At 41.2% G+C, this 13,365-nt stretch overlaps 1 protein-coding gene across 1 annotated transcript in view; it reads right to left on the bottom strand.

Moving 5' to 3' along the window:
* The window catches only part of AGBL4 (AGBL carboxypeptidase 4), a 991,536-nt gene that overhangs the window by 94,102 nt on the left and 884,069 nt on the right, over positions 1 to 13,365 (bottom strand). The window contains exon 11 of the mRNA XM_075097666.1: positions 3,426 to 3,588. Coding sequence (XP_074953767.1) covers positions 3,426 to 3,588 — 163 coding nt within the window. The remainder of the gene's footprint in view (positions 1 to 3,425; positions 3,589 to 13,365) is intronic.

Below are 13,365 nucleotides of genomic sequence, written 5' to 3'. Positions count from 1 at the left end.
GACCTACCACGCACACACCTCCAAAGGAACGTATAATAGGACTTTCAGGAAGTTACACCTGATGCAGTTCTTTGCTTGCAGGATGAAAATACAAGAGACATTGCAGCAGTAACCATTACTGATGTAATGTTAGTCAAGGCCTGAGACATCCATGCAGCCATGTTAGCTCTCTATGTTAGAAGAGGCCAGAAATTCAACACTCTGCAGGATGCTGTTATCCCACCATACATATCCCAAACAGATATCCCCTGCACACACTGATGGAAGATCCTTCACTCCTTGATTTCATTCAAATAGTGCAGCCTCAGGGGCAAATTTGTTTTTATAGAACATAGCAGGTGTAATCCTCTAAGTTCTGAATCTCTGAGGAGGATTTATTACCTCATTTAGGACAATACATTCAGTCATACTAACTTGAGTAATTTGGAACAGATTTCCACTTTTAATGACACCTTTTCTTCCTTTTTTTTTTTTAACTTTTCTTAATTTTCTTGTTGAAAAAAGCTACTGTCCACAACAACAATGTCAGAATTCAAATAACACTTATCAGACTGAAGGTCTGTCTCCCATTTTCATGCATGTAAAGTATCCTTTTATGTCAATAATTACAAAGTATGTTTCAGTCACAACAGTCTGAACAAAATACATGATCCTACCCAATGTAGAAATATATCTATTTACAGGCTTACATAGAGGTTTGTATAGATCATAGAGTTAGCACGTAAACCCTGAAGAACATGCAGAGATTTAAAAAACCAAAACCAACAAACCTAATCCACTTACCTAATGGCATGAAAGGGAGTAGTACTTTTTTGACCCAAATGCTATAGAAGAAAGAAGCTGACAGAATTACATGCCACCAGTGCAAACTATTCAGTTTGTTCACTTTTCTCATCTGTCAGCAGGAACAACATTAGGCTAAATCACTATTTTTGTAGAACCTGGAGATTCTCATTTGTTTTGGTCTCTATGTGGAGCCAGTATGGCTAGTTTCTGAATGTGGGGTGTGATCTGCTTCGTAGTCTCTGTTCAAGGCCATGGGGTCTCTGAATTCGAGGCTGAGTCTCAGTCTGCACTTCTTAATCCAACAATTGAACAATTCTAGCCTCCCTGATCCTGTTTCAGTTAAAAGCAAAACAAAACACAAACTCCCGCAACCCAATAACATCAGAGTGGGACGAACAAAGTCCTAAGAAATATATCTTTGAAGGCTGATTTCCCGAATCAGTTCGGGGTTTTTGGGCTCCCTGTGTTTTCTTCATTTTTTTGCTTGACTTGCTGCCTGCATGGAGCTAGTTAATAGAAGCACGCCCGTCCTTGGAGGCCAATATGAACTGACTGGATGTGTCTTTGGTTCAGGTCCATTAAAAAATCTGAGCATTAATTAATCACTGACTTGCAAATAGCTTGGAAGAGCTGTTCAGGCTAAATTGGAATGTTCTGCAATTGTTTTACTTTTGGTCACAGGCACTTCAGTGATATGAAACTTCCCCCCTGCCAGGATAGGATGTGCATAAATCCAGCCACTCCTATGTTAGAGCAGACCAACCTAGAGACTTGTTCAAGCAGCTCCATTTCTTTCTTTAACTAGGAAACTGCACACATGAGGAAAAGCTGTCATAAGCAGCACTCTTGATAGAATCCCTTCACTGAAAAGGAAATAATAAAACCTACCAGAGCAAAATGCCAGTGGAGCATACTACATGGGCAAAGAGCCTTCTCTGCTTGCTGTCCGCCAGGCCAGTCAAAACCACTTCTCCTTTTTCTACTCAGCTAGGTGAAACCATAACTGTAGAAATCAAGCTGCTGCGTAAGCTTTCCATACATCACCACCAAGAAGGATCCCTGTGATCTGGGGCCTGTTTTCTGTGCTCTAGCTGCTGATGGTCACAGTGAACAAACTGAGAATGGTGCAGCTCTGTCTGCAAAATGTAAGACAGCAAATAGGTGGAGACATTAGACCCCACACCTGAAACCTCTGTAATGTGAAGCAAAAACCAAAAGTCTTTATGGAAAAGGAAACGAAGCCAGCCTGACCTCCAAGTCAAAGAAAAACATATTCAAGGGAATCACTCTTCCCACTCCTCACTGCAAAAGTTTTTCTTGATAAATAAGGAAGATAAATAAGCAGTTGTCAGTACAATGAGTACTAACTGAGGAGGAAAATAAAAGGAGAAACTAAGGCATGTGTTCTTAAAATGCCAAAATACAAACAAAAGGATATAAATACCTAGACCTAATAGTAATGACGATTTTTTCCTCAGTGGCAAGATATACTACATATGTGTGTGTTGCAAGAAGCTGTTCTTTGGAAATAGTTAACCATACGGGGCAAAAAAGAGCTTGTATTCCAAATGCTCCCGTCTGATAAGTCACCTTAATATATTCATCCCCCTCCTTCCCTCAAACTTCACTTTCAGTGGAGATGCCAAACCAGAAAACCCCAAATGATTAAGAATTACTTTCCCTGCTTCCTGTTTCTCACTCTTATTCCTATGTAGTGTGCACATATGCATGGATGGTGAAGAATTATGTCTCATGAAAATTTCCCCCTCGCTGCCCTAAAGCTGTAAACCTTCCCCAACTTCCGAAATTCAGTGGAGAGGTAAATAGGCAATCACAACTAATCTTTCTCCCACTGCAGTGTTCCTAAACCTGTGGAAATTTCAAAAGCTACCAAGATAGAGTGACAAAATGAAACAATACACCCAAACTTGAAGTATGGGCACTGGTTATTTTGTTGCGCAAGGTGACGAAAAGAAAAAGATAAAGATAAAAACAGATCCTAAGACCAGTCAGAACAATTCTACAAATTATTGATACATTGAGATAGCCGGATGGATATGTGTTTTTTGAGAAATGAGACATTACTTCTATTTGAGCACTCAAAAATGCAAACAACTTGTCTTTTTTTTTGCTGAGCTCACTTTCCATTTCTTTGTCAACTGGTATTAAAGACCTGGCCCTGAGGCAGCTGCAGAACCTAATGGATCCTTTAGAGCCTTTTGGCTGCATTTCAAAGCAGAGAAAGTATTTTAACTCAGTAACAAGGATGCACTTTCAACTTGCTATTAAAACAAAAATACAAACACAAGGATAATGAGAGAGTAAGGAGAGAGATGAAGAAAGAAATGGAAGACTATGGAAGGGAATGGATCACAGGCTCTCCAGGACTAGTTTCTATAATAAGTGTGTGAGATAATCTCCTACAAGAGGGAAATGGCTTGTTTGATCTAATATGCCTTTCTCTTCTTGAATTTCCACAGTATAGAGAATCAATACGAGGGAAATTAAAGCATCAGGAACAGACTCACATTTCCACTTGTGTGTTCCTATCTCAGTAAACTCTTATTGAGACAGAAGTATTTACCTTAAGTGCCCAGTTCACGTGTGCTGCAAGAAGAGGAAAGATTTCAAAAGGATACATGCTTCTTCTGTGTAGGGGACAGCAGAATTAGGTCCACCCAATATGTAGCTGTAGAATGAGACTTCCAGAGTGTAGCAGTAGGATGTATCATTTAACAGTCCACCAAGAAAACGCCGGCCTGTCCCTGCTTTCACAGCATCTCTGTTGAACGATGTACTGGACTGCAGGAGGAAGAACACAAAGACATGAAAAGACTTCATGAGTGGAACGAGAGAAGGGTTGGGAATGAGTCCGTTAAAATGAAAACAGTTAAATTCACATCACGAGACCTCATTTATGCTATATGAGACTGCACTATTTTTTCGAGCATTGCCTGGAGAGTCCATTAATGGAAACACAGTTCTGGCACAAAGACTATAAATAATGCCTCACAGACTTTCACAAAATTAATCTCAGTTTGCTAGTAACATCAACTTTTCTCCTTCCCTTTTGGATAACACAAAGAAAGCCTGTCATATCCATGAGTTGAAAGTGATCCTTTCAGATTCTCCATTCTCAAAAGTTAAGCTGGATTGTTATTTGGATATCAAGTTCCTTCTCTCTGCTGCATTCCCCTGTATCAAAACCATTCTCCCCCACCCCTTACCCTGGACTCTTTTAAGCAAAGTAGAAATACAGTGGCATTTATGTTTTAGTGAAACTTTCTCACCTAGGACATTTGACTGGTTCTTAAATTAGGTCACACAAATTTCCACTTCACTAACTTAAATGTTAACTGGGTGTTGCTCTCTGGGAGGAAAAATATACTGTGCTATTTTACAGCATTAGCAGCACTGTATCAAAGGCAGTATTTTGTGCAATTACTGAGGATCTAGCTTTAGGAACCCTACAGCTTTATGACTATTCATTTGAAGGGTGGAGAGGAGGACACCAAGTATTTCCATAAATGAGTTTTAGCTTTCCTTTGAAGGCATGACATCTGGAGACTAAAGGGGAGCTCATCTTCAGGTTGATTGAAGCCTCAGAGCTTGTTCTTACCAACTAGACAGAAAAATGGATTCTGATGTCATTTTGGTTATCATACTCTATTCAAAAAACCTCATAACCATTAGACTGAGTTACTCTGGGCTCAGCACAAGCTAGTGACCACCATAGAAAAAAAAAAAAAAAGGCCCTTAGTAGTAGACACAACTTGGATCTGTTGTATAAAAGGCCTTAGTATCTCCTGCCTTAGGACTTCTATGTTATCAGTGAAACATAAAGGACCCTTAACATAGCTTACTGTTCAGTCATTGTGCCCGTGGTGAATTCTTTGAGCTATCCAGGATCCTCCTATTAAACCCTAAAGCTAGTAGTATCTTTCCTTGCCAGTACAATGTTAGTATTTATCAACTCCATCTCTTATCAAAACCAAGGAAAATAAGATTTCTTTCTTGTTTAAAGAAAATAGATGCAATAGTTCAAAACATTAAACTTCTCTAGGCTGAGAAAAACCACACTAATACTGAAATGAGCAACAATTCTTGATCAATAGTGCATACAAGAAGATATAAGGAGTGGAAATACCTGTGGGTTTATTAACATTCTGAATGTTTTGAAATCTCTCTCATGTTATAAAAAGGAAGGCTTTCCAGGTTAATTAAAATAAGGTGGAATTGGCTTTCTTAGTAACATTATATATAGGAGTTTCCAAATGCAACTTGTCTTTATGGTAACATAATATTTAGCTTTGTGGTAAATTAGCAAAATACATTCTGTGTACACATACATATCATATAATTTCCTCCAAACTACAAGGGAGATACCTTGAGGGTATTTGGAATACCCATGGGACAGGGAAGTAAAGTGCTCATAAGGACTGATGGGGAAATAAATGTTAATTTGATGGATGGAATAAAATACCTCAGGAGGTCTAGAAGAGGGAATGTTCTCTGACTTCCTGCAAAAGAAGCCTTCAAAAGAGTACTGAGACCCTAAAACTGAGGGAAGCTTTGTCTTCAGTTAAAATTCAGAAACCTAAAGGAAGACCATCATGCTCTGGGGACTGCTTCACAAGTCAAGTAAACATTGATTTCAATGGATGGTGCTTTGTGTTCAAGTGAATGCCAGTAGTGGAACTTTTAAGGCACAAAAGCATCAGCTGATGAATATGGGTGTATGAAGCCAGCTCAAAGGAAGATGACAACAAATATGTCGCAACATGGTATTGTGGTTTGTGAGCAGAAGCATCACTCACAAGGAGAATGAGCTAATTCTATGGCTGTATTTGGGCTCAGTGAAAACAAGGAAAATGTTGAAGTGATTCAGGGCAGACATGAGGGACAACTGTATTCCAGTGATTAGGAAACTAAGTTACTGATATGGAGTATCTATGAACATCATAGAATCTCAACAATTATCATAGAATCATTAAGGTTGGAAAAGACCTCTAGGATCATCAAGTCCAACCGTCAACCTAACACTACCATGTCTCCTAAACCAGGCCCTGAAGTGCCACGTCTACACATATTTTAAATAGCTCCAGGGATGGTGATTCTACACCTCTCTGGGCAGCCTGTTCCAATGCCTGACCACCCTTTCAGTAAAGAAAATTTTCCTAATATCCAATCTAAACCTCCCCTGATGCATCTTGAAGCCGTTTCCTCTTGTTCTATTGCTAGTGACCTGGGAGAAAAGACCAACACCCACCTCGCTGCAACCTCCTTTCAGGTAGTTGCAGAGAGCAATAAGGTCTCCCCTCAGCCTCCTCTTGTCCCGACTAAACAAACCCAATTCCCTCAGCCGCCCCTTCTAAGACCTGCTCTCCAGACCCTTCACCAGCTTCGTTGCCCTTCTCTGGACACACTCCAGCACCTCAATGTCCTTCTTGTACTGAGGGGCCCAAAACTGAACACAATATTCAAGGTGCGGCCTCACCAGTGCTGAGTACAGGGGCACCATCACCTCCCTACTCCTGCTGGCCACACTATTCCTGATACAAGCCAGGATGCTGTTGGCCCTCTTGGCCACCTGGGCATACTGTTGGCTCATGTTCAGGTGGCTGTCAGCCAACACCCCCAGGTCCTTCCCTGCCAGGCAGCCCTCCAGCCACTTCTCCCCAAGCCTGTGGCATTGCATGGGGTTGCACAAGTATCTGCTGAGTGTAGTTCATGTCTTTGGGACACAGTTTGGACTTGAGGTCCTTTTCAGCTCTATTTCCTATGATTTCCATCAGTCTAGAGGAAGCTTATGAGTTTAATTCCTCATAGATGATTCTTGCAATAATCTTACATAATATTTTCATCACAGTTCTTGGCACAGTAAGGGAGGACCATGCCAACAAAATTTGCTGATGACACACTGTGGAATGAATCATCATTATGGAGGAGGCTCTGAATATCATACAAAAAAAAAAAAAAAAAAAAGGCAGTGGGATGATTTCGAGGACTGGAGTGATAGTAGTCAGATGAAACTCAGCTGCAAAAGTGCCAGGTCATATACTCAGGGCCTAATAAAAAACAATCTCTGCTATAAGCTGAAACCTCATCATCTGGAAGTAAGTGAAGAGCGAGTCTGATGTATTACTTCACTGAAGTGATATTTGGTTTCTGGCAGAAAACAGCTCAGAAGCTGGATCTGGTTGTTGGCAAAATTATACTTGCCATATTTCAGGAGTGAAGCAGAAGTAGTTTAAATAATTCAAAGAAGGTTTTGTAAATGGCCAAAAAAAGGAAAACAAAATTTGGATCTTTCCAGAGTTTGAATTTTTAAAATGCTATTTTGTGGGGTTTGGGGTCTCCCCCCCTTTTTTTTTTTTTTATTTTAATAGAAGAGTTCCAGTTTCAGCTGTGCAAAATTACTTGAAATGGCAACAGCATTAATAAAATTACCCATTCATTTAATTGCCAGGTAGTGCTGTACTTCCAGGAATCAAAAAAAAAAAAAAGCTAAACCTTCATTTAGGTGCATAAATATAGATTTTGGAGGTTAACTTTGTCCTCCTCTTGAAAAAAATCTGATGGCATAGACCCATTTGATGTCTTGACCAAAAAGTAAAATCTCTGATTTGACTCATGAAGGTTGAGGTAGAGAAAACATAACATAAACCCTTCAAATATGAACACATTCAGGTTTTGAAACAGTGGCTTGGCTCTAGAGGTAATGTTATAAGCCAGAATGTGATTTGATGTTTCAGACAAAAAGAAGAAAATTACAGATTCAAGAAAATTCAACTAATGACAAGGAGGGGCAGCAGGCACTTACGTGAGTTCAACCTTCTACTCACTGTTTCAAATCAAGATAAATGGTGTGGAGAATCAAACAGGCAAAATTTTGACTCCTCACCAGAGCTCATCTTGGCAACTGATAATGCTGAAACAAAGGCTATGAAAAGCCATGTGTTATGATGGCAAAGAGCGAGCCTTTTGCTTGCACATTTATTTAATCAACCTCTGATCTGGGGGAAAGGAGCTGGGGCGGGGTTTGGGCAAGAGGGGGGAAAGAACACAGGTAAGGTTGTCCACAAATGAGTCTCTTGTTTTTCTGGGAGAATCTGTTGCCCTAAAACCCTTGCAAAGCTGAACTGAATTAATCATTAAGCAAATGCACTGAGCAGGCACAGCAGGAGAAGAGCTAAACAAATATTTATTTCTCCAAGGCTGAATTGCATTGGAATGTCAACAACAGCAACAGCAAAAAGTACAAAGTCTGGAGGGTGGGGGTGGAACACCAAAGACTCTGAAGTTCTTAGATAGGGATATTTGTATAAAACCAATGGTAATACATTACTAAAATAAACAGATACATTAAAGCTCACAGAAGGACTCTGCTTCCCTACTTGTGTGAGAAAATTCAGTGAACAAAGAGCTATATACAGTATTAGGAGGTGCCAAGCAACAAGAATCCAGTATTAAAAGAGCAGAGCAAGAAGAGTGAAGGATTCCCCCACTTTCTAGTGGAAAGAAACCCACCAGAAAACTACACCTGGATTTCACACTCACTTGAGAGCCTCAAGGTGTGATGACCCTCTCTATATCTCAGGTATTAGTGGCAGCTTCCCCAGGCCTTCCTACCAGATTTCATTCCTCCTCCACATGATGTGCTGAATACCTTCCGTAGAACCAGTTTCCCCATTGGGAATGACAGCAAACAGCCAGGAAGCACAAAGAAATTTGTAAACCAATTGGACCTTATTCAGACATTACAGCAGACAAAGAGAAGTGTGGAAGAAAGTAAGAAAAAAAATGCATGCAAATTGTTTCTGAAGCAGAAAAAGAATATTGGCCTGTGGTTAGACCTCTCAATGTGCCAGAACCCCTGTCTCCAGGGCAGTCTTGTCTCTTGGCTGGTAAGGACACTCTCTACCACACAGTGTCTCTCCTCAGTGAATTCTACCCCCTGGTAGCTAGCTTACAAATTCACAACTTAGGCAGCTCCCATATGGCTGACAGATACTCCTGGTTTCTCAGCACTGCTCCATCATCCTGCTAACAATTACTCGAATGAAATCCCTGAGCAGTCCATATCCACAAAATAAGGACAGGCACTTTACTTATTGCCTCTGCATGCCTGTATCAATCTATCACAAGAGGTGCTCCAAAAGACAAAGAGGGAGAACAGCACATTTCTCACATATCTGAGACTGAATTTGCTCAAGTCCACCCTTTGGCATCCTGAAGAACTTGGGATCTGAGTGGCTTTGCTTGGTGGGAACTTCCACTGGTAGGTCCTCCTCCTCATTGTATGTGTGGTGTCAGAGGGGACTTGTCTTGCAACAACATCAGAAAACCTCAGGTTACACGAAAGGGAAAATTGGAAGCAAAAGCCAGTAAATCTGAGTCCAGTCTTCAGTGGAAGAAGAGATGCCAAAAAGGGATGAAATATTAGGCAGGCTCAGTGTCCAGTCAGTGAAGGATGGGAGCTTCAGTTCTACTTTTCACTGATAGCAGGGAAAGGAACAGGGTACAAAAGGGTACTTTCTCATACAAGAGTGTTTGGGGAATGAATCTTTGTTGTCTTCTGAAATTGCTCAACACATTAGGGAGAAAAAGGGTCAAGGTTTGACCACAGTGCAAGTCAGACCTTGCCAGGTTCCTAGCATGGGAACCAGGATATCGACTGCAAATCACTTATGATCGATCCTAAGGTGTTTGTCCAACACAGCAACAATGGAAACTATAAGGTACAGATTACTCAGAAAGTAATTAGGAGAGAAACCATGAACCAGACAGAGATCTGGTCATAGGCTTTGACAGGTTGAGAAAGATGAGTTTCTGATGTAGCAAAGTCTAGGGGGTTCCTGAAATCCAACAGATAGATTTTACCAGCTGTTCACATACACTGCAACACAATTGGTTGTTTATGTGCCCATGGAAGGAAGTAGCAAACCGCATGTATCCTCAAAAACTTCTGTGCTGGTGTGCACATGAATGTTTCCCAGAAGATCATTTATCCTCACAGTGTATCCACATGAAACTCAGAATAAAGGGACCTTCCATTTGCTGACATAGATAGATGATGTAAGTCCAGGAAGTGTTTTACAAAAGCATGTTGCGTGTTCAGCTGTGTGCTCACAGGAATCAGAGGATCATGTTAGAAATCCTCGCTGAAGAAAAGCAGAGGCATAAACACTGAGAGGATTCATAACTAGAGAATGGTTTCATATTACAACATGTAATTAAAAATATGCTGGGTCACCTTATACAATTTCCATTTGGGAAATAAGCTGTGTTTCACAACTGAGATAACTATTCCTAAAATAAAACCCAACTAACAAAAAAATAAAAACAAACCTCAAAACCAACAACAAACCCCTAACCCCAAACCCCCAAAAAACCCTAAAACAAAACAAAAAACCCCCACCCAAAACTAGAAAAACTGCCCTCATTTTACTTGTTCCATAGTTGAGCAATAAGCACTTTACCTACTGGGGTAAACTGGCATTCCGCATACAGATCGCTTCAAATTCTTCACCTATCAGCACCAGCAATGATCAAATGTAATCAGAACTCAATTACAACCTCACCACAGTTTTCTGCCAGTGCTGTGTTCATAGATGAAGAGCAAGCTTTCTTCCTAAAGCAGGTCTGACCTCTATAAGCCCTCCACTCACTGCCCCAGTGTAGCAAAAAAGTGGTAATAAAAAAGTTAGTAGTTAGTGCTCTAGAAAAAAGGAGTGACACACTTGTCATCAAGAAAGAATAGATGAGCCGTTGGGAAATGGACTGGAGCCCAGGCAATGTCAAATCCATCTCAGTGAAGAGTTTTACAATATCAGCTATAACTCACTCTCATTTTCTAGAATGCTTTATTGAAGTCTGCAGAAGTTAGAAAGAGAGCACAGAAATGTGCTGGCTTTGAAATCTTTGCCACAGAAAATTGTGGATAGCAATATTGCAAATTGTGACTCTTCTGTTTTCCCCTACACAGGGTGCTAGGAGAGGGGTGCAACCGACAGCTCACTTTCCTCCTACAGATAGAGCTAATTACTGCCATGGTGTGCCCAGCAGCCACGGCTTTGACCCTGCCATTCTTGCAGCTGGTAGCCCATCAAGATATCTTACAAGCAAAACTTATCTCCTTACTTCTCTGGAAGCACTGAGGAAACTTCTCACTTCAAAAGCCAACTTAACTCTGTCCCCACTCCCACCTCTCACCAGCTCCATTAAATCTCTTAATAGACTGGAAAGCATATGTGTTAGTGTTTTTTGTGATAGACTATCAACTCCATGCCAACTGGGTCTGGAGACTTGGAAATCATGGCATTTAGGAGGCTGCTATCAGGCAGCCTTATTCCAATTTATTTTAGAAACAAGCTGCAGCTAGCATCTGAAATGTAGATGGGATTATTAAAAAAAAAAAAAAGAGAGAAAAAAAGGAAAAGAAAAAAAATCCCAAAGGCAGATGGTAGCAGAAAGCTGATCTGAAGGAGGCAGCAGGTAAAGAGGAAGGATTCTGGGAGCAGAGACGTGATGAAATGGGAACAGAGCTCAAAATTACTCCCTGACTCATCTCACCTTGCAGCTTTGCCGTGTTTCTGATGCACAGGAGGAAAATGTATTTCATCTCAAAATCATTTGTAACTACTGAAATTTGGGAAGAGGTTTTGAAAAGTTCAGTATCATTTCAGAGGGATCCCATTACTTGGAGGTTTTCCAGATCCCTCAGGGACAGACAGATTGGACTGATATTCATGTGAAAAGGGCTCTCACTCACAGCCCTGCGGTTGACAGCATTTTGTTTCATAACTCCTGTGCCTGATAGGAAACACTGAGGTGGGCAGCAAACTTTGGGTTTAACAAGGAATATTCTCTGGACTAGAATTTGATTTGCAGAAATCTGAGAAAAGGCCTGCAAAGGAGATCTGAAACAGTTTGACCTGCCCTAAGAATGTGGGAGAGAAAAGCCTGAAACTGAAACCTGAAGACCAAATAGACTCAAATCCTGAGAGATTTTCACCATTCTACTACCTGTCTCTTTTTGCCTTCTTCCTACTCCTCAGTGGAAAGCAGACAGCAATCACCCTTTCTTAAAGGCAGCAGCACATTGTAGGAATACCATGAACACAACCTGCCTAGCACCACATTGTCAGGCTTTAAAGTGCAATTCTCCTCAGAGAAATAACAGTTTAAAGGTATTTTGTCACCACACACACATCTTCTCCCTGAGGGGTTTCATTATCCTTTTAATGTGTAGTGAAGGAATACCAGATCTTTCCCCCTCCCCATCCCTCCCAAGTGTCTTTCAGTCATGCCTGCTTAAGTTTGCTGATAAAAACATATATTTGCATGGTCATTAGCAGAGGGGTTGGAAGGAGGAGCTTTATAAGCTCTCAGTTTATGCCTCAAAACCAAAACTACCAAATGAGCTCCTTTTTGGAAACTCTGTAGTTCAAAAAGCAATGGCGTTTCATGCTTCAGGGTTTCAGCTGTTCACCTGTGAGAACTACAATAACCGCACTTTTCTTTTCACTGCTCATTAGTGTCCATGCTCTGCTCTCTGCAGTGCTCTGCCTTACAGCTCCAGGACTGATGGAGGTCTCCAAAGCTTGCTGCCTGTCGATGCACCCAGTACCAGTTACACTGGCAGCACCAGTGCAGGGATTTGGCTCGCATTTCACATTCACCAGAATTCATCCTCACAAGCACTGAAACTGGTTGTACTCACAGCTCCCACCTCCCCGAGTGCTACAGCACTGAAGATGCTTATTTTGTTCACTGGCTTCACCGTAGCAGCTAGTATAACTGGAATCCAAATTGAAACAGCAGCTTTTCTAAGAGAGCTGCTTAAACAACACTCTGCAGCCAAACAAAGCAGGGTAGCAATGGCCTTACCTGGGACCTTCAAAGTCAGTCAAGGGCTCTGCTACAGAGTTGAGCAGCCCATCACAGCCTACTCAGGAAAGGCAAGAGAAGGAGGCAGATTTCACCCCACCCTCTAAGCAAACCTCAGTTGGAGCTCCTCTTGCCACTAGATTCTGCAACCCCAAAAATGTGCACCAAGTGCGTGCGCACACACACACAGAGTTTACTGCCTCCCAAAACATACTTCCTCAGCTCCTCTCAGCTCCTTCTTCAGTAAGCCTGCCTCTCCCTGTCACCAGAAGTGCACGGGACAATGTCATCTACTCAACCATTAACCTGCACACAAACACATCACCCATAAACCAGAGAATTAGTCTGGAACTTATCTCCCTTTAAAGACCGGGGCCCAAGCTGTGATATACACAAATACAGGATCCGCAAATGCTTCGTGATTATAATGAAGAAAAGATCTGCTTTTTCCACCCTGGTTTTCACTAATAGCAACCTCTGCTTCTCAGAGCACATCCTTCCCCAAAGATGCCAAAGCTGGCATTTCCTAGTCTAAGCTCTACAGAATAATCACACCATTTAGAAAATAACTTGTGTCTCTGGAGTTCTCAGTTTCCCTATTTGTCAGTAGAAAACGAGACATTTCCTCAAAATATACAATAAAATAGCCTCTAGCAATAGCCTGCAATACTTCTCTTTACAATAGTT

This window comes from Phalacrocorax aristotelis, chromosome 6, assembly GCF_949628215.1.
Source record: "Phalacrocorax aristotelis chromosome 6, bGulAri2.1, whole genome shotgun sequence".
Classification (NCBI taxonomy): domain Eukaryota; kingdom Metazoa; phylum Chordata; class Aves; order Suliformes; family Phalacrocoracidae; genus Phalacrocorax; species Phalacrocorax aristotelis.
Note: the sequence above shows the minus strand (reverse complement) of the source record. Positions and strands in the feature narration are given on the sequence as shown.